Source organism: Carassius auratus, chromosome 8 (assembly GCF_003368295.1).
Source record: "Carassius auratus strain Wakin chromosome 8, ASM336829v1, whole genome shotgun sequence".
NCBI classification, from domain to species: Eukaryota; Metazoa; Chordata; class Actinopteri; order Cypriniformes; family Cyprinidae; genus Carassius; species Carassius auratus.
Genome location: NC_039250.1, coordinates 14,345,564 through 14,364,152, shown reverse-complemented (window position 1 = coordinate 14,364,152; position 18,589 = coordinate 14,345,564). Strand labels below are relative to the sequence as shown.

The following is an 18,589-nucleotide window of genomic DNA, read 5'->3' as shown; positions in this document are numbered from 1 at the left end:
CCTGTCCACCTGTTAATTTATAACTTTTCATAAGATAGCTTTCATCATCTGTAAATGAACTGTAGTTCACATTTCACAGTTTTTTAACTGTAAACGATTCAACTTTAGCCCGTTTTATCTTTTGTTTAGAGAGGGAGGTGTCCGCTATTACTCTGTCAGTCTGGCTGTGCTCACAATACTCATATCATTTATCATCCATTTGTAACCTTGTGAAAAATAAGTGCACCCATTTATATTGAATTATAGTTTACTTCAAATTTTAAAGTGTGTTAAACAAAAAAAGTTAATTGAAGATAAAATAATATACTGAAATAAAATACCACTTAAGTGCACTTAAAGAGAGACACTTTCATGACTGTTTCTTAACACACTGAAGTCACTTTCAATAAGCGCACTTTGTAATAATGTGAAATTCACTGGTTTACCTTAAAGCACATTTTATATAATTGTTTTGTTAATCTTTTGTCACTTTTTAAAGAGGTACACTTATTTGGATGTGTTTACTAACAAACTAAAACGCATGTAAAGTACTGGGTTATGATTTCAAATGTACTATTTGATATTACATTTAAATTTTATATATTTTAAATCTACAAAATTGCAACATTATCATTACAATTATGTCTATGAGTTACAAGTTTCAATAGAAATTACATTAAAATATATTTTCCTAACCACAAATTCTTGTCAGTACATTTGGCAATACACATTTAGTCACATTTCAACGCAAGTAATCATGAATCTACATATAAAGAGTCAAAACGTTCAACTAACTACATTAAACAATTTTAACTATAATACATTTGAATAAAATTGCAAACATTATGTTCAGCTCGCACTTACATATATTATTTCCAATAATAATTACTCTTTTAAAAAGTATGCTAATGTGCAGCATACTTGTTTTTTATATCAATGAAAATTGATTATATAAAATATTATACAAATACAAAATTTGATCAAAATCATACACTTTTTGTATTCTGATACACAGTATACAAACCTCATCCCATCAAATATTAAAATAAACAGTTTTTTGGGGGGTAAATAGTTAAGATTTAGCAAGTTACACAGTACTCAGTTCTGAAGTTCACAGCAGTCCTACATTGACATTTATTCCTCTTTACTAACACATAGTCCTTTTCATTCTTCAGTCAGCATCAGTTTTGTTTGTGTCTCTGTGAACACAGGACCATACGTCCTGTGGACCATTTACGCTGTTGTAATCTGGTGGAACATTAAAGAAGAGCTCATCGTCAAAGCATTTCTCATCGCTGGGGGAAGCCAGGTACGGTAACTTGAGTACCACACCAGTCAGCAAACCCCCGACTGCTGCCACCACAATAGTCCCAAACACGGCAGCTACCTGAAAGAGGGCTTGTTCCCGTGCGGTCCGACCCAAACCCGCTTCCAGATCTGGGATCAATTCCTGCAACTCCACTAGCAGAGGGTCTCCCTGTGGAGGGGCCCGATGAGAGAAGGTTTGATAGAGACTGGGGCCGTATGTTTCCTCGGTCGCCAACAGGATGGCACAGATTCCTGCTAGGCTGGAAATGAGTCCTGTCAGGCCGTGCAGGTTGTGAATGCCGCACTGATCCTGTATCCGCAGCCTGTGTGCTAAGAACGGGCTCAAGTATTTATACCCCAGCATGCATGCGATGCATCCCAGGATGCCCAGCACATAAGCAGCAGCCGGCGAAATCATCATGTCCACGGAAGCACCGACCGTTACACCACCAGCCAGTGTTACGTTCTGCACATCGGCCATGCTGATCTTGCCATTCTTGCTGAGCATGCTGGACAGGGCGAAGGCGGTGATTGTGGAGGCACTGAGACCTATGAACGTGTGGAGAATGGCTCGGTGCTGGTCGTCACCCTTCAAGGTCAGCGCTGAGTTGAAAGAGGGCCAGAACACCCAGAGGAACAGGGTTCCCATTACTGAGAGCAGATCCGACCGATAACTTGTCGACTCTTTTGGGTGTCCCTCATTTAGGCTGGGCCTGTAGAGGACAAAGGTGACACCCAGTCCGAAGTAGCAGGCAAAAATGTGGATGAGGATCGAGCCCCCGGCATCGTTGATCTTTAGGTATTTCACCACAGCCCATTCTGTGACACCAAACACAGGGATCTCCAGCAAGGCCATGACCTGCACAATACACAAGAAATATTTTGTTTCTTAGGATGCATCATTTAACCAAATTCAAAGGCTGCACTGCTTCTATTGACTGTGGAGAATGCAATCTGAGACCATACTGTGCCAAGCTCCATTCTATAGTGAAAAATCTCATTGAAATAGAATAAGTAGTGTAGTGTAATTAAAATGCATTATTTTGCCCAACATTTTTTTTATCTTTTTATGGTATTAGGACATTTTTTAATCAGCTAAGACAAAGCTGCTCTGTGTCTGTTCAAAATTCTGTGTAAAGACATAATGCAGCATAAACTAGAACAAAGCACAAAGCAAGCTGTTGCTAGCTAGCTGCTAATTTTCTTACATTTTATATGGTAAAAACTACACTACACTACACTATTACACCTTTTAATGCTATGTTTTTAATGCTACTTTTTAATTGATATGATTATACTAAAATTATTATCAGGTCTATCAAAAAAGGATTTTATCTTTCTAAACTATGAAAGCCGTGGAAAAATCACAGCTTTTTTTGCAAAAAGGGCAAGAAAGGATGGCAGTGATCATTTTTTAACTAATAAATAGGATAAGAAAAAAAATCACAAACTGTTTCTTTGTATTTATTTCAAAGTAACATTTATTGTCAGTATTGGGATCATGTACTAGGGTACTCTTTGCTGTGTGTGGATGACCATGTCGGTCAGCCACCACCGAAGACCAATTTTGACCCAGGAAAAACCCTGCTAAAAGTCAGACTAAATTATTCCTGCTCTGATGCACATCAGCCCCTCGTATGCAGTACAAATTGCATTCAAGAAACCTCTGAGAAGCATTAAATAGAAGACTTTGCTGTGCCAATTTGGCATTAGAGTATCACACTGTTTACTTACCCTTGTGAACATTTGCACTTAATTGTATTAAATGTGCTCTTAAATTGCACTTCACATCTTGAAAGTGTATATTTTTAAGCAAATTATATATCAATGAAATAAAAGGCTCATTATACAGTATATAGTAAATATATAGTATATTTTAATTTACCATAAATTCTTTTTTGATCTATTTGAAAATACACTTACAATTAACATTCAATTAATAACAATGGTGCATGGCAGATCCTCATCTCACACATACAATATAACAGGTGAAGGTGTTATCTCTTACTTTTTGTGAAATAATATAGATAACAGATTGTTGTTAATGTTCAACACATCTTTTCATTGTACCTTTTCAGTGCTGCAATCATTTGACAATGGAAAATAAGGCGAAACATCTTTTGTAGATTCAATATCTCATTTCAAGCCACCTGCTGCAAAAATAATATACTTACCAGGAGTTGCACAGGGCTCGTCTTTCCCATCACTGCTCCAAAAGAGATGAGCACGACAGCACAGGCAAACTCAGCATTGATCAGATTCAACACACCAAGATGAATCTTCCCATCGTAGGAAAACTGAAAGAAGCCCTGCACCAGAATGGCCCACTGAATGGTAAACGTGGCGATAAGGAAATTAAACACCATTCCACCAAAACCGTAGTGCCGGAAAAAGGCCAGAAGGCAGCCGAATCCGAGAAATATCATCACCTGAATGTCAGCAAAAAATGGATAGTTCTGATACAAAGAGTTCTCCATTGGCCTTGTCTGGTTGTTCTGTAGAAATGCATTAGCATCATCTTCATATGTCACAAAGAATGCATAGAGAACCACAATCATGACCTCCAATGCAAAAATTAGCGCAGGGAGCCGCACACGAAGATTGGTCGATTTATTCTTCATTTTGACTGTAACTGAGCACACTGCCAGCAGCCCTGCCTCGCTTTCTCTTCCTGTGACACTTATTTATTTTATCTACTGTAGTTTGATAAGCTGAATGCTGGCCATTGGCTAAACCATGAAGTAACATCACCCACATGCTGCTTTAGGCGAAGGGGAAGCCAACTGCACTTTGTCCTCAGTAATAACCATTCCCAGGATTTTAAATTACTCAGCAGTTTTTCAACTTCAAGAAAGGGTAATGTATAGACTCACAATATCACAAAGATATCACAAAAGAGTGATAGATAGGAAGATAGAAGGCATAAAGGAACTCATTAACATGTTTATTGCAAAGATCAATGTCACAATCAGTTACAGTCATGATAGAAGCTCACAGCTGAGTTCATAGCAATGCACTTTCAACAGGAGTTCACTGATAGCACAGTACAAAACGATCTGCTCATTTGCATTTAAATAAGCAAAAGTGAATCTTTTAGATAGCTAGTGAGATTTCTCTTGAAAGATGTTAATGTTGATGAATTCATGAGAATAAAAGGAAAATCCAATCAGTTTATAAGTGTTTTAAATCTTGTTGAGCTTTAAGGAAAATACTGTAGAAGCTTTCAGCTATATGATCATATACTGCATGTTAACTGTTGGCTGATCTAGATGGACAGATAGATAAAGTTATATATTTTAAAGTGTATTTTAAATCTATTAAAATATTTGCTGACATACCACTCAAGATTTATTGATATAAAAATGATACACTGTAAGAAAAAAGTCAGACCTCTCCAACTCAAATTGTTCCATTGACTAATCACATCTAATTTTTGTCAACTGGCCAAACTCAATTAGTGTGAATTCAATTGGATAAATTCAAGTAGGCTAATAAAAAAAAGAAAAAAAAAAGTTTTTGTTAAACATTGTTAAACTTTATTGTACTACTACTTGTGCACAATGCACATTTCTTAACATTAAGCATAAAATGCCATACAGCCATACTTCTTCATAATTAAAGTGCATTAAATACAAAATAGTTGTTCCAATTTAGCAGACTTGAAGTACACCAGTTTAGTATGCTAAAAGTACAATTGCAGGATGTTTTTACATAAATATATAAAATGTATTTGTAGTATACTTAGCATGAATTAAATTAATTTAAAACACATACTAGTATATTTATTTTTTACTGGAGCAGATAGACAGACCAACAGATCTACAGACTCAACAACAGAAAGACAGAAAGACAGACAGACACTATGAACTGTTGTGTGGAAGTTTGTGCTGACCTATCAGAACAAATAGCACCTCTATTAGCCTGAAGAGTAGATTATATTCTGTGTAAAAGTCCTTGAGACTCTGTTTATTGAACACATTGTTCTAAACACTTTGGTCTATGTTGTCTATACTCTTTTCACAGACTGTTATGATGCATTTCAACAGTTATTCACATTGTACATGCAATTTTTATACTTTTATTCGTAAAAAAATGTAATTTAAGAAGGTTCTGCGTTCTCTTACAGAAAACAGGTTGCTGCATTAGTTTTCTAATGGTATTTCCGACTACAAATTGAACTTATCTCTTCTGATTATTATTTTTAATCAATATGCATTCCCCTGACCTTGGCTAACACTATGCTTTACTGTTTGAGCTATAGGAACACCCTGACAATAACTAAAGGATGGCAAACAGTATGAAAATGATAAAATTGAACACAGTATGCTTTATTATAGACATACTGTAAGGTAAAAAACAGGTGAGACTATGCATGTACTAAAATCTTTTATCTCAACTTTCGTATTTGTCTTAACTGCATATCATAAAAGTCACCTGAACAAGCACATTACAGGTACATTTGTTTAAACATATTAACTCTTTGAATTCACCCGTTACATGTTTACACTGAGTGTAAATAGCCAACCCTGTTGGCAAAGGCTATTTTCACCATCTCAACCCAACATGGATTAGATATTTTGCGTTCAACACAAACAGCATAATACTTGTATTTGTATTTTGTGTTAATTGCACCCATCACTATTTGCATTCAAATGTAAATAGCATTTTTGGTAACGCTTTAGAACAGGGAACACTATAAACTATGACTTTTCCCTCAGTACATTCCCAATTTGCTGCTTATTAATAGTTAAGGTAGTTGTTAAGTTTAGGTATTGGGTAGAATTAGGGATGTAGAATAAGGCATTAATATGTGCTTAATAAGTACTAATAAATGGCTTATGTTCTAGCAACTAGTTAAGTGACCCTAAAATAAAGTGTTACCACAATTTTTTTTACTTAAGACTAAATATACTTAGATGGAATTCTGAATGAAACATTTAAATACAAATAAAACAGTTCTCACCATGACTATGCAAAAACTCCACGTTTTAATATGTATTACAACAAACGTCACGGCTTTCGCTTACAAATGAAAACACAAAAATAGTTGTAATAAATGACTTGAACTTTATTGCATTTTGTGCAGACAAGTCTATAAAATGGTCCAGTGAAACCATTATTCGTAGAACATAGAAGCTTTTGACAAGATAAAACAATAATTTAAGATATCTAGTTTAAATATATTTTCATACAACACAATTAAGACACAATATTCTATTTATTTTAAAATATTAAACTTGCATGAACACACAAATTAAACAGCTAGGCAAAGATAACTATAATGTGTCATATATTTACAAAAAGTAACTGCCACAGTTTAACCTCTCTTTTTCCAACAGAGTGATATGTCACATAGTCATATACATAAAGAAACAGAAACACGCCACCTCTTTCCCTGTTACAGTCATGCTCACAAACACACGCCACTTTGAATCCTCATGAGAACCGAAGCAGGAAACATAAAACACATCACCAATCAAATCACTGTCTTTGGATCTACACTGACTACCATACAAAAAGTGTCGAATTACCCTCCATGTGTAGAAACGCTCTTGCACACTGCTGGAACATTTCAGAACTCAGAATTATCTGAAAATGCACTTTGCCATTAGAAAATCTGAATAAATGCTTCAAATTTGAAAGGATGACTGAACCAACCCACTGAAAGATGTATCAGGAGCACTGAACGAATCTAAAGTAACTGTTAAAGCACCTTCTATTTGTTCACTCTTAAAAATAAAGGTTCCAAAAGTGAGTTTTCATAGCAATTCAATTTTAGGTTCCTCAAACTAAATGTCTTTCAAAATATAGTTTTTACATTTATTTTTATTAGTGTGGAAAATATCTAATTATATGAATAACCTTTTTCCAGAAATTGCTGTATATTGACTAACACTCAGGCTATCAGAGATGTAGATGAGTTTATTTCCTCATCAGGACAGATTTGGAGAAATTTAGCGTCTGCAGTGAATGGGTGCCGTCAGAATGAGAATCCAAACAGCTGATAAAAAAATCACAACCATCTATTGTTTTCACCTTTAAACTGTTGTTTTCGGCTAAAATATGAGACCTTTATCTGCAAAATTGATTTCTTTAGTGAGAAGATCATCTTGTGTGATCACGCATTGGTGAGCAAGTGATGTAATGCTAAATTTCTCCAAATCTGTTCTGAACACAAAACAAACTCTTTGACAACTTGAGGGTTTGTCATTAAATTTTCATCAAATAATTCCTTTAAAGGTTCTTCACGGAACCACTGATGCCAATACCTTTATTTTTTAGGGTGTATATCCCAATACAGCATGATAAATCAGCTGTGGTGACTTCTTATTCCCTCCATTAACTTCAAGTCTGGCTAAATAGCTCATTCTATACAAGTCAGCATTCTCAATATTGCACTTGAACGTTTTCATACACGCCGCATCAGCAGTCACTTACAAATATCATTAGCACCTTCTGAAACACCTGCGATTTCAAATTCAGTTCGCTGGTTATTTTATAAGCCCTGTTAGTCCACTTGTACCATTGTTGCAGGATTCTTACAAGTCAGCGTTGCATAAAAAGCATTATGGTTAATCTATACAAATTCTAAAGATGTTTATTTCAGTTTCCCACAACAGTGCTCCATAGCAAGGGCATGAAATAAAGAATCTGGATTTGTGAGAAAAAACTAACTTTGAATTTTCACAGTGCTTATTTCTAGTTACGCTTTGGCCAATTTGGGGTGGCTTTAGAGTTTACTGCCCCTTCAAGGGAAGATAAGGAATTACATACTTTACAACAAAAGGTTTATGACACTCGTTTATGCCTTAAACCTTGGGAAAGGATAAGACGAATCTGATAAAATTATATTGTAAAGCCCTTTGCATCAATATGAATTCAATTCCGGATATTCTATACTTCATGATGAATGGGACATCATCAGTCGCAGAGTGAAACCTCTGTATCCAACAGCATGCAGCCAATATGGCTTAATCGTGACATTTTCCCAGCATGTTTCCCTTTGCATGACTTTAAATAATGTGGAAAGTTCTCCTCAAACTGCAAGTCACCCTGGCAGATACGGAAGCTCTGATTTCAATCTATAATACTTACTAGTACCACTATAAACAATTCAGTAGAAAGTAGTTTTAGACCCTCGAATAACTAAACTGTAATTGCATAGGACTCAAAACAAGCCAAACTCATCTTGTGTGTTGTAAATTCCAACGTACAGCAAAGCAAAAGTTCCTTTAGATAAGATTATTATTTAAGCTAGAAACATAAGCAATAGACTTGGAAGAATTATGACAGGTAGCACTTTGCAATTCCTGTTTTCGATAAAAAAAAGCTCAGTTTTTTTCTGAGCATAACTAGAATACTGATAAAGAAAATGTACTTAGCTAGAATTCAAATTCTTTTCGCAAACAACAATTTAGTTAAATATCACTTATGAACTTACACACCACAATCTTTACACAATATCTTTCTACTACAAGTGTGAACTTTGACATGATAATGTATGAGGTATGCTTGAATAGTTAGACTGTTGGTGGCATTTTGACAAACTATCTGAGACATTTTGCCAATAAAGTACTTCCTGTCTCTGAGTTGTAGTACCCAAAACCCTGTAAAACATCATGTGAAAAATTACTTGTAAGTCTGAATGTAATACACTTTTGACTTAAATGCAAAAACTATACATATCGCATTTATTTTTTCTTTTGTTTTCAATCTTATGTTTCGGGGGAGTGCAATCTATTTACATTTTAAGGACGGTAGCAGCAACCTCAGCACAGTTTGATTTAAAATTTTAAAACATACAGTTAGTTATTTTCCTTTTTAAAGTGTCACAGTTATACAAGACGATAATATACTAGTCTATTCAGTAATCTAATATATTCCTTTTTTCTTTGATGCAATTTTACAAAAAAATAAAATAGTTCTTTAGATAAATGTCTTTTGATATCTTCTATTTCTAGCACACATGAACTAAATAATATGCTCGTGCTCGTGAATTGAACAGTCCGCATCAGTCGCTCACAGATGCTGCTTAAATGTAGCAAATTAGTGTTGTCTTTACAAATGTAAAAATAAATGAAAATTTCCAACATTCATGACAAACATTAGATATGGGTTTAAAATACTATGCAGTTAAAATATGCTTTTGATTTGGTGAAAAAGGATGATAAAACTGCATCTGCTTTAGAAAGTAACTGGTAATATCAGACGCATGATATGTTTTAATGTCGCACTATCCATTTCTTGTATATGAAACTGCAAAATTGTTTTATTTTGTTCGCTTTTTATTAAAATTCTCATATGGCACGGTTTATAATTAGTGATTTGGCAAGAGATGGAAGTACCATGTTTTTCCATGTTTACAATCAATCAGCAATTGCTGGATGAATAAATAATTTTCTTTGTATATAAATGTTTGAAATATAAATACTAATTATTTTCTATTTACATTGCCTTAATATATATGTGATTCTGTTATTAAATGGGATTATTCAGGATTATATCTTCATGGAATATTTGAGCTGTATATGGGTTTTCCATTATTCAGCAGTACACGTGTGTAACCGAGCAATATAATTAATGTCTGCCGATGATATTTTAAGTGAACGTATCTGTGAAAGGAACACAGCCTTCAAACCCTCTTGTAATATTATAAAACCACTTTGAATCTACTCATGTACAAACACACACACACACACACACACACACACACACACATGGTCCAGCCCTCTCATATTGTTCAGTATATATGACTCTTAAAAGGCTGATGTAGTCAGAGGACATGCAGATGGTTTAAGGGCAAAGCTGATAGTCATTGATCCAGAAGTGCTTATACCTGGCTCACGTTAAACCCTGGTCAGTTCTGTCCTTGGTGTAAAAACACACCTCAGACATTTACGTGGTACACTGGAAGACTTGTTTTCAAGAAAGAAAGATTCCACTCTATTTACCCTATGACAAGTAATGAAACGATGGAGAGAGTGTTTAGGAACTAAATATAAAGCATAAAGAGAAGGTCACACTAGATTTTGAGTTTCATTCACCTCCATAGTTTCACATGCAGACAACCACAGAAGAAGAAGAATCTGGTGGACTTTGAGCTGCCTGTTCGAATATCTATAAAACGTTTGACCGATGGAGGATTTAAATATCACATCGATGTTGAGGAAACTCTCAGTTTAGGGATTTTTTCTATCTTGTTCTATATACGCTACCACTCTGGAGAGATTTACTCTGGACTTTTGAATAAAATAAAAATAAAAAATCAAATAAACACAGACTTGGTTCAAAAACATTAAAAAAAATCTTACTAACCCTGAACTTTTGAAAGACAGTGTAATACAAGTTTAGATAAAAACGAACTTTTAAAGAAAGCAGGATGAATCCGAACAAATGCCATATTTTGACTTTTAAAATGGACTGTTTTGAAGTGCCCACCAAAAATACAGTTGTTTTGCACGTTTAAAATCCAGTGTGACTGTCCCTTAAATTTGTAGTTATGATATATAATATTAAATAAAGAGAAGTTGGATCAGAGTTTTTGGTCAGGTGCCACTGGAGAACATGGGCTTTCGGAAATGAGTCAGAAAAGACCAAATCAATCATTTACTGATCTGTGCGTGACATAAGCTGTTGAGTTTACGAGATGAGAACTGAGTCAATAAGAGGAAGATTGAGAGATAGATAGAGGGATAGAACGTAATCATGTGGAAGAAGTGACATCTACTAAGCTTGGTGTCTTTTTAGACTATGTAGTGCAAAGTCATCTGATATGTGCTGGGGGCGTTATTGCTCATGGTGTAGGTTGGGGGTCACTGGGACGTTCCGTCTATGCAGTTAGGTAGGAGGGAGGAATATTTGGTGGTTGAGCTGAGCCCCTCAAGAGTAGATGGTGATGACCTCACGTCCACCTCCACGCACGAGGAGGACCCTGTTGAGACCTTCAGTCAAGACCTCGAGGAACTCCATGTCTGTGTGAACGAAGTTAAGAAGCAAACTTTCACATTTACATAACGGCACAAAGCAACTTCACTGTAAACAAGTCTGAAGTCACTTATATTTAGATAAAGGACAAAAGGATACAGTTCTCTTCTCCAGTGCGGTTCTTAGGTGGTCCAGGCATGTTTAGCAGGACTAGTTTAGCTTCTTGTGACTTCTTCACAATGACCTCGTTGAGTTTCTGTGCGTGGTGCATGCGTCGGACGTTGGACTGGTTCCTGAAAGAAACAATATTGCAAAGGCTTTTTTGTTAGTATGAGATTTCTTTATATGACTACATATTTAGAAGATGTGATACGCACATTTATATGTGATAATTAAGTGCGCCATCTTTTAAAATAATAAGAAGGAATCAAATGAAGTAGCATAAGTGTTATCTTAAAAGTGTACTCACAGGTTCTCCCATTCCCTGAGGCATAAGCGAAAGAAAAGAACAGTGAACAGAGAACACCACAAATACAGTAACACAGTACAAATTCGACTTTAACCAAATGTAGGGATGCACCAAAAGTATGGACAGCAATATTTCTCAGCAGATTATTGATCAAGTTAAGACTATCATTAGGCTGGATGGTTTTTATACACACTTGACAAGTATCTTTAGCTTTTGTGTCATGTCTCGCTAATTTATTATTTTTATTTTTTTGTCAGGTGTCAAAAACGATGAGCTAAGCTAAGTGAGCTGAGCAACTGAAATTATTGCAAGTGCTACAATAAATCTAATGAAGTGTTTCTGATTCAGAGTAGGGTTTAACTTACATTACTGATGTTTGCTGCTAATATGCCAGAAAAAAAAATTGCTCTGCAATTACATTACTTTTTTACATAATGTATATGTTTTTACATACTTTTATTATAATAAAATAAATATAAAATAATAATTACATATAAATATATAATACAATTATTTATATGATAAATATTTAATTTAAATAAATTTTCAAATTCACAACTATTTAAATGATTAGAAATGTATACCATTTATGATGAAAATAATTACTACTATTGTAGGCTTGTTATGCATCCAACTAACTGGTTGACGTTTATTTCTCATTAAACAATGCTCAGTGGAAATAACTAAATGTGACATTGAAAATAGCTCTTGCACATCTCTGTGGGGCTGCAATTAAGTTTTGTTAAATTAAAGTGTCAATAATACAATGATCTGGTGTTCCATTGTCAAATATATAATAAGCAAAATATCTTATCCTTTTGTTTTGTTGTTAAAATCAGTCTCAAGGCATCACCTCACCTTCAGTGAACAGAATAATATGTTGATTGACTGTCATTTCCTTAATAACTTAACTCTATTTGATTCATTAAATGCGGATTCACCTGATACAATACATACTCAGGACAGACCATCATTTTCTCGACTCACGGTTTCATGTTGAACATATCCTTTATGTTTTCAGGGTTGGCCACTGCTGGGTTATTGGGCTTCTCCGTATCGTCCGTCCAGGTCATCTGCACCTCCTCTCCGGGGCTCATGGCTGCTGGTGTGGGAGCGCTAGGGGAGGTGGGGCTAGTTGGGGTGGGGGTGGCATTTTTTCCCTGAATGAGCTGAACCTGTCGAGGACGGGAGAGACGGACAGACTAAGAGAAAGGTAAAAAGAGTGAGAGGGTAGAGAGTGATAAAAAAAAATAAGAAGTGAGATTGTTCCTATTTCGGTAACCTACTTTTCTCAGACGTATAAAGAAAAAATAGAAAGAGGGAGAGAGACGCAGTGCCAGGGTGTTAACAAGAAGAGAATGGTTTTCTAGTAGATAATGACTGAGGGAAGAGAGAGAAGGGCGAAAATAGAAAGCGATAAAGAGATGCTATCTTCATGGCTGATAGATCCGTGCTATCATCTAATCGGCCAGAGGGAAGAAGGGCGTGATTAGCTCAAATGGAAAACAAGCACAAAGTCACACACTTGATGGATAATAGCACACAGAACAAAGTGAGAGACAGCAGCTACCTCCTCCTCAGATTTCTCTTCACCATTTCCTCCCACAGACTCCTCGGCGATACTCCTCTGGGGGTGCAGGTTCGAAGGGTTCTTTCGCCGTATAGAGCCACGAGACACGTCTGTGATGCTCTGAATCTGAAGACACAACATCAGCGCTGTTAGACTGATTCAAACGATCAGATTTATACTGTTGATCTCTTTATGGAACAGTTACGGTTCTCTAGCTTGATTGGCCAAGCAGCTTTTCTTCCTTATCTCCTAACAAAAGAAAGTCACAGGTTTGGATAAACATGATGACAGAAGTTTTATTTTTGGGTGAACTTGTGACTTTAACAACTTTAGTTTACCATTGTAAAAATAACGGATGTTTATTAGAATAAACCTTGTGTAAAAGAAGTGAGCTCAATTGTATTGAATGTGCACTTGTAGCCTACACTGACTCTTTAAAAAAGTATTATATAAGTATACTTACAGAAAATATAGTAATGAAATAAAAAGCTACTTAAGTGTACATTTTCATGACTGTTTATTAACAAACTTACGCAGACTTTTGACTGCACTTGATCTAATTTCAGATATAATAATGTAATAACCAAATGTTAAATTACTTAAAAAATATTTCGAATCGTTGTTTTATTATTCTAGTTAATGCTTTAAAGAAGCGCTCTCAATATATTGACTATATAATAAAGCACATGTGAAGTACTTGATTATACTTTTAACTGTAGTTTGTATACTTTAACTGTAGTCATTTAATATTACATTTTAAGTTATTATATTTTAAATGTACTAAATTGCAACGTTATTATAAATGTATAGTTACAAATATATTGAAATGCATGGCTTACATTTTAAAGTAGAAATGACATTACAGCATATTTTAGTTACCATAAATGCTAGTCAATACATTTAGCAGTACGCCATATTTCAAAGACAATTTTGAAGTAATTATGAAAAATATCTAATTAGGTGCTACTTAAGCAGGTCAAAAAAAGCACATGAACATTCAGGTATTTGCATTTAATATGCATTTAAAATAGAATACATTTTCCTTTAACTGTAAAGAACATGCAATTATGTGTCCAAAAACATTACATTCAGTTCGCACTTAAAGGAATAGTTCAGCCAGAAATAAGAATTCTGTCATCATTTACCCCCCCCCCCAAATTGTTGAACATGTGAATGAATAATGTGGGCAACCATTTTTATTCTCCTCGGATCTCTGTAGTATTTTTTTAGGTATGCTTAAGCCCCCCCCCCCCCCCCCCCCCCACAGTACCTCTCTTTCGCGCTCGTTCTTGGTCAGGTGCATCTCCTTCAGGATCTGTGACCTCTGCTCCATCATCAGGGTCTTTTCGTAGGTGTAGGCCGAGATGTCGCTTTCATGCTTGAATTAAATGACCAAACAGGTTAGAACATTGGTTGTCAGTATTTGTGTGTGTGTGTGTGTGTGTGTGTGAAGGCAGTGTGTGCTGGTTTCTCACCATTTCAACCACCTCCACTTCAGCATCGAATCGCAGATGATAGAGGAACGTCATCAGGTCTTTCTTCATCTGAATGCTGTTGTCGTCCATCTGAGCCACAGTGAAGATACGGATCTTGCACTTCCTCCACACCTACAGTTGAAACAATATGATTATCCAGTGTAGTAATCATTTCATTTTAAGACATGAACTGAATGTGATCTCAGTTTCAATAGTGAGCGCCTTCACTAAGCAGCAAGTAATATAAGGCATCGGAACTGAAATGAAATTATTGAACACATAATAGGCATTAAATGCATTAATCCTCAATTACTCAGTTAAATACAGCACCTAAGAGACATATATAGTGTTTAGATCAGAGTTGTATGGTTCTTGTCCACAAGTAAAGTACAATTACCATCAATATTAAAACATTTGCTGCAACACTGACCTAATCCCTCCATCAACAGTACCTTGTGCTGGCGCAGAAGGAAGGGAAGGAGCATGAGCATGCCTCCATCATGGACAATCCACCACACGTCGATGTGGCCTTCAGTGAAGCGCTCTCCATTTGATGGATATGCAGAGATGTTCTTCGGCACCAGCAAGGCCAAGTGAGCTGCAGTGGTCTCTCTAATAACCTCTGTGGAGGAATGACAGTGATACACTCAGCCCAAAATTAGAGCGGATGCAAAGATGGACAGTTTGCATTTGGTGGATCATAAGATGCTCATGTCTAATAGCACAGTACACTAAAAAAAGGTTACATCTAAATTTACTGGTTTAATAATAAAAACATGCATTACTAAATCAACCAAATTACATTCCTTTATAGGCTATCAACAAAAACAATGTTATTTTGATGAACTGTTCAGCCCTCGTAATAGACAAATATGAAGTTCATATTCATCTATATAGATATCTGTGCAGTCTTTATAATTGCTCATAAAAGACAGTTTACAATAGTTTGTGTGAGCATAGGATTATCAAGCAGTAAAGCTATGCTGCAACAAAAGTCATGAAAACAGCACTGACTAGATATAAGAGGCTGTGCTCTCACCAATGAAGTTCCTGCAACGGTGGCGCTCCTCAGCCTGTTTCCAGTTCTTAGGGAAGCTGACCAGAACCGTGTTGTGACGGAGGCCGCCTAGACCTCCAGCCTGGATCAGGTGTGAGGTGGCGTCCCGCAGGTTAGAAGAGATCACAACCTGACTGAATCCCTTCACCTTCTCGACCTCCATCAGCTTCCTTAGGGACTGAGAGAGATGGGGCTTACTAGTGTCTCATTTTTCAGGAGCTCAGATTTGATCCTGTGTGTGTGTGTGCGCGTACTTGGTCTCCTTCCTGCGCCTGTGGTTGATTGTTTAAGTAGGTGCCCTCCACACACGCTCCCACGATGGTCAAGCCTTTGCCCGCTTTCAGCTGACTGGTCAGAGACAGCAGTCGAGGCTGCTCTATGTTCTGCTCCGCATCCAGACTCATGAGCACCAGAATCTGGGGCCTGGATGATTGATAACATTATTTTTAAATGTAAATACATTCTCAATATTTTGGATGAATGTAATTTAACATTTGTCCATACACTGCTTATAACACTTTACTGCTTGTTTGTTGTGTGAAGAGGCATATTACTGATCAGTCACTGACCTCCAGTTTTTAGTGTGAGGAGGACCTTCCTCCAACCTCATCAGAGCATAACGGGCGGCACTCAGAGAAATGCCACGAATCCCATCGCCCCACTCTTTCTCTGCCCTACAGAGAAGCAATACACATTTGGTAATTCAACTTTCTGTGGATTTATGTGTTCAAACTATGCTCAAGTTATGAAAAAAAAAAAAAATTGTGAAGTGTGGTGACCCATACTCAGAATTCTTGCTCTGCATTTAACCCATCCAAAGTACACACACACACACACAGCAGTGGGCAGCCATTTATGCTGCAGCACCCGGGGAGCAGTAGGGGGTTCAGTGCCTTGCTCAAGGGCACCTCAGTCATGGTATTGAAGGCCCGAGACTCAAACCCACAACCCTAGGGTTAGGAGTAAAACTCTCTAACCACTAGGCCATGACTTCTCTTATTACTTTTAGATGTTACAAATGTTTAACAAAATAATTTGATGATCCTAAAAACTGCATTATGGTTTTCACAAAAATATTAAGCAGCACCACTGTGTAATAACTTAGAAGAATGAAATGATGCTGCTGGAAAAGCTGATGCTGCTTTTGATATCACAGGAATAAATAAAAAAAGTATTAAAATAGAGAACACTTATTTTTGAATTGTAATAATATTTCACATTATTTGTGTTTTACTGTATTTTTGATTAACTAAATACAGCCTTGGTGAGCATAAAAATAAATAAATAAATAAATAAATAAATAAATAAATAAATTCATACTGGCCCTAAACATTTAATATTTTAATAAATGACTGTAATAATTCACCACATTTCTAGGATTATATTTCAGGACAGGAAGAGGGACCATTTAGGCTTCATCACTTTTTTTAAAATTTTGATTTACATAAGTGATAATCATTCATCAACAATCTTCCGCTAATAATCATCTAAAACTACAGTATATACATTTACAGTGAATAATTACTCCACTGCATTTGTCAGGCTTTTAAATAAACCCTTATGAAAAAACAAAAAACGAATATCTGTACAGACAATTATGGCTTTTCTGCCAAGAGTGAGATTGATCTAGTTAGTGTGAAACTCATTAGGTTTTCCCTTTTTTCTCCGGTCGTCTCTTCCTGAGGCTCATTTAGGTTTGCTTACCCGCAGAATTCAATGTACTTGTAGATGCAGCTGGCGATAACCATGGCAACAATGGCGTAGTACCAGGAGCAGAGGAACATCAGGGTAAGACACAAGCTCATGCCCAAGAGTGACAGAGCCCTGGAGAGACATCACAGGAGATCTCATGCTCATTTGTTCAGCTGTGATAATCAATAATCATTAATAATCATAACCACCACAGATGATCTTAGCGGTGGACAAAGGATGCATTTATGTGGTGCGATACATCTGTTTGCCTTCATTTTAGGTTAAAGGTTATTTTCATCCCCTCAAACTAAAATTTTTTGTAAACAAACACACTTTCCGTTCTGCCCGGGACACAAACTGAAGGGAGCAGGTGTGTGTGTGTGTTTGTACCAGTGGTAGAATTTAAAGCGCGGTCTCCAGTTGGGGGTCCTGAGGAGTGTCTGCAGCGCACAGGCCAGATTTACAAACATGTAGCACATCAGGAAGAACCTGTGGGTAAAACAGATAAAAACTCATCTTGTGTGTAATAAATGTTATGGGCTGTGTATGCAGGCGTGGGAATCAGACGAACAAGGAGGATAATAAATCAAAAGAGGAGTTTAATGAACATCAATAACATTAACAGAGGTAACATTGATAATCGCGGACCAGGAGGAACTAAAAAGACCGGGTTTTAAATACAAGGGAGGTAATCTGGGGAATGGAGAACAGGTGAGGATTAATCAATTAACCAAACAAGAAACGGGACATGACCAAAATAGGGAACCAGAAAGTCCATGAACGTAACAGTTGCCCCCTCCCGGATCGGTGTGTCCTCGCATCGAAAGAGAAATTCCAGCGGAGGGAGGGTGGGGGTTCTGGAGGCGGGCGTAGGGTAGGCAAGGGGCAGGCAAAGGAGAGGAAGTATGGAGCATGGACCCAGGGTGGAGTAGGAGGGAGGAGCCAGTGAGGAGCCTGGAGCAGGAGAAGCCAGATGGTCCACCAGAGACCAGCCAAGATGACCCATGGTGGAGTTGATGGTGGGAGGAGGCATGGTGGAAGAGGGGCCAACGACACCAGGGGGCCGACTAACGGAGACTGTGCCAGTGGATCAGGAGCCCAGGCTGGAGCCAAGC

General features: G+C 36.7%; 1 protein-coding gene across 2 annotated transcripts in view; it reads right to left on the bottom strand.

Annotated features, from left to right (window-relative positions):
• Positions 1-4: 4 nt before the first annotated feature.
• Positions 5-18,589, bottom strand: part of LOC113107371 (solute carrier family 12 member 5-like) — a 54,840-nt gene continuing 36,255 nt past the window's right edge. The window contains exons 14-27 of one of the 2 annotated variants that reach the window (XM_026269826.1): positions 17,865-17,963; positions 17,487-17,606; positions 16,352-16,456; positions 16,037-16,205; positions 15,765-15,960; positions 15,178-15,347; positions 14,726-14,857; positions 14,521-14,628; positions 13,251-13,376; positions 12,668-12,855; positions 11,681-11,695; positions 11,385-11,504; positions 3,462-3,780; positions 5-2,146 (exon numbers count right to left, since the gene is read on the bottom strand). In XM_026269826.1, coding sequence (XP_026125611.1) covers positions 1,151-2,146; positions 3,462-3,780; positions 11,385-11,504; positions 11,681-11,695; positions 12,668-12,855; positions 13,251-13,376; positions 14,521-14,628; positions 14,726-14,857; positions 15,178-15,347; positions 15,765-15,960; positions 16,037-16,205; positions 16,352-16,456; positions 17,487-17,606; positions 17,865-17,963 — 2,863 coding nt within the window. In that variant the 3' untranslated portion in view covers positions 5-1,150. Of the gene's footprint in view, positions 2,147-3,461; positions 3,781-9,344; positions 11,259-11,370; positions 11,505-11,680; positions 11,696-12,667; positions 12,856-13,250; positions 13,377-14,520; positions 14,629-14,725; positions 14,858-15,177; positions 15,348-15,764; positions 15,961-16,036; positions 16,206-16,351; positions 16,457-17,486; positions 17,607-17,864; positions 17,964-18,589 lie in introns of those variants that run through there. The other variant, XM_026269825.1, reaches the window with a different exon arrangement.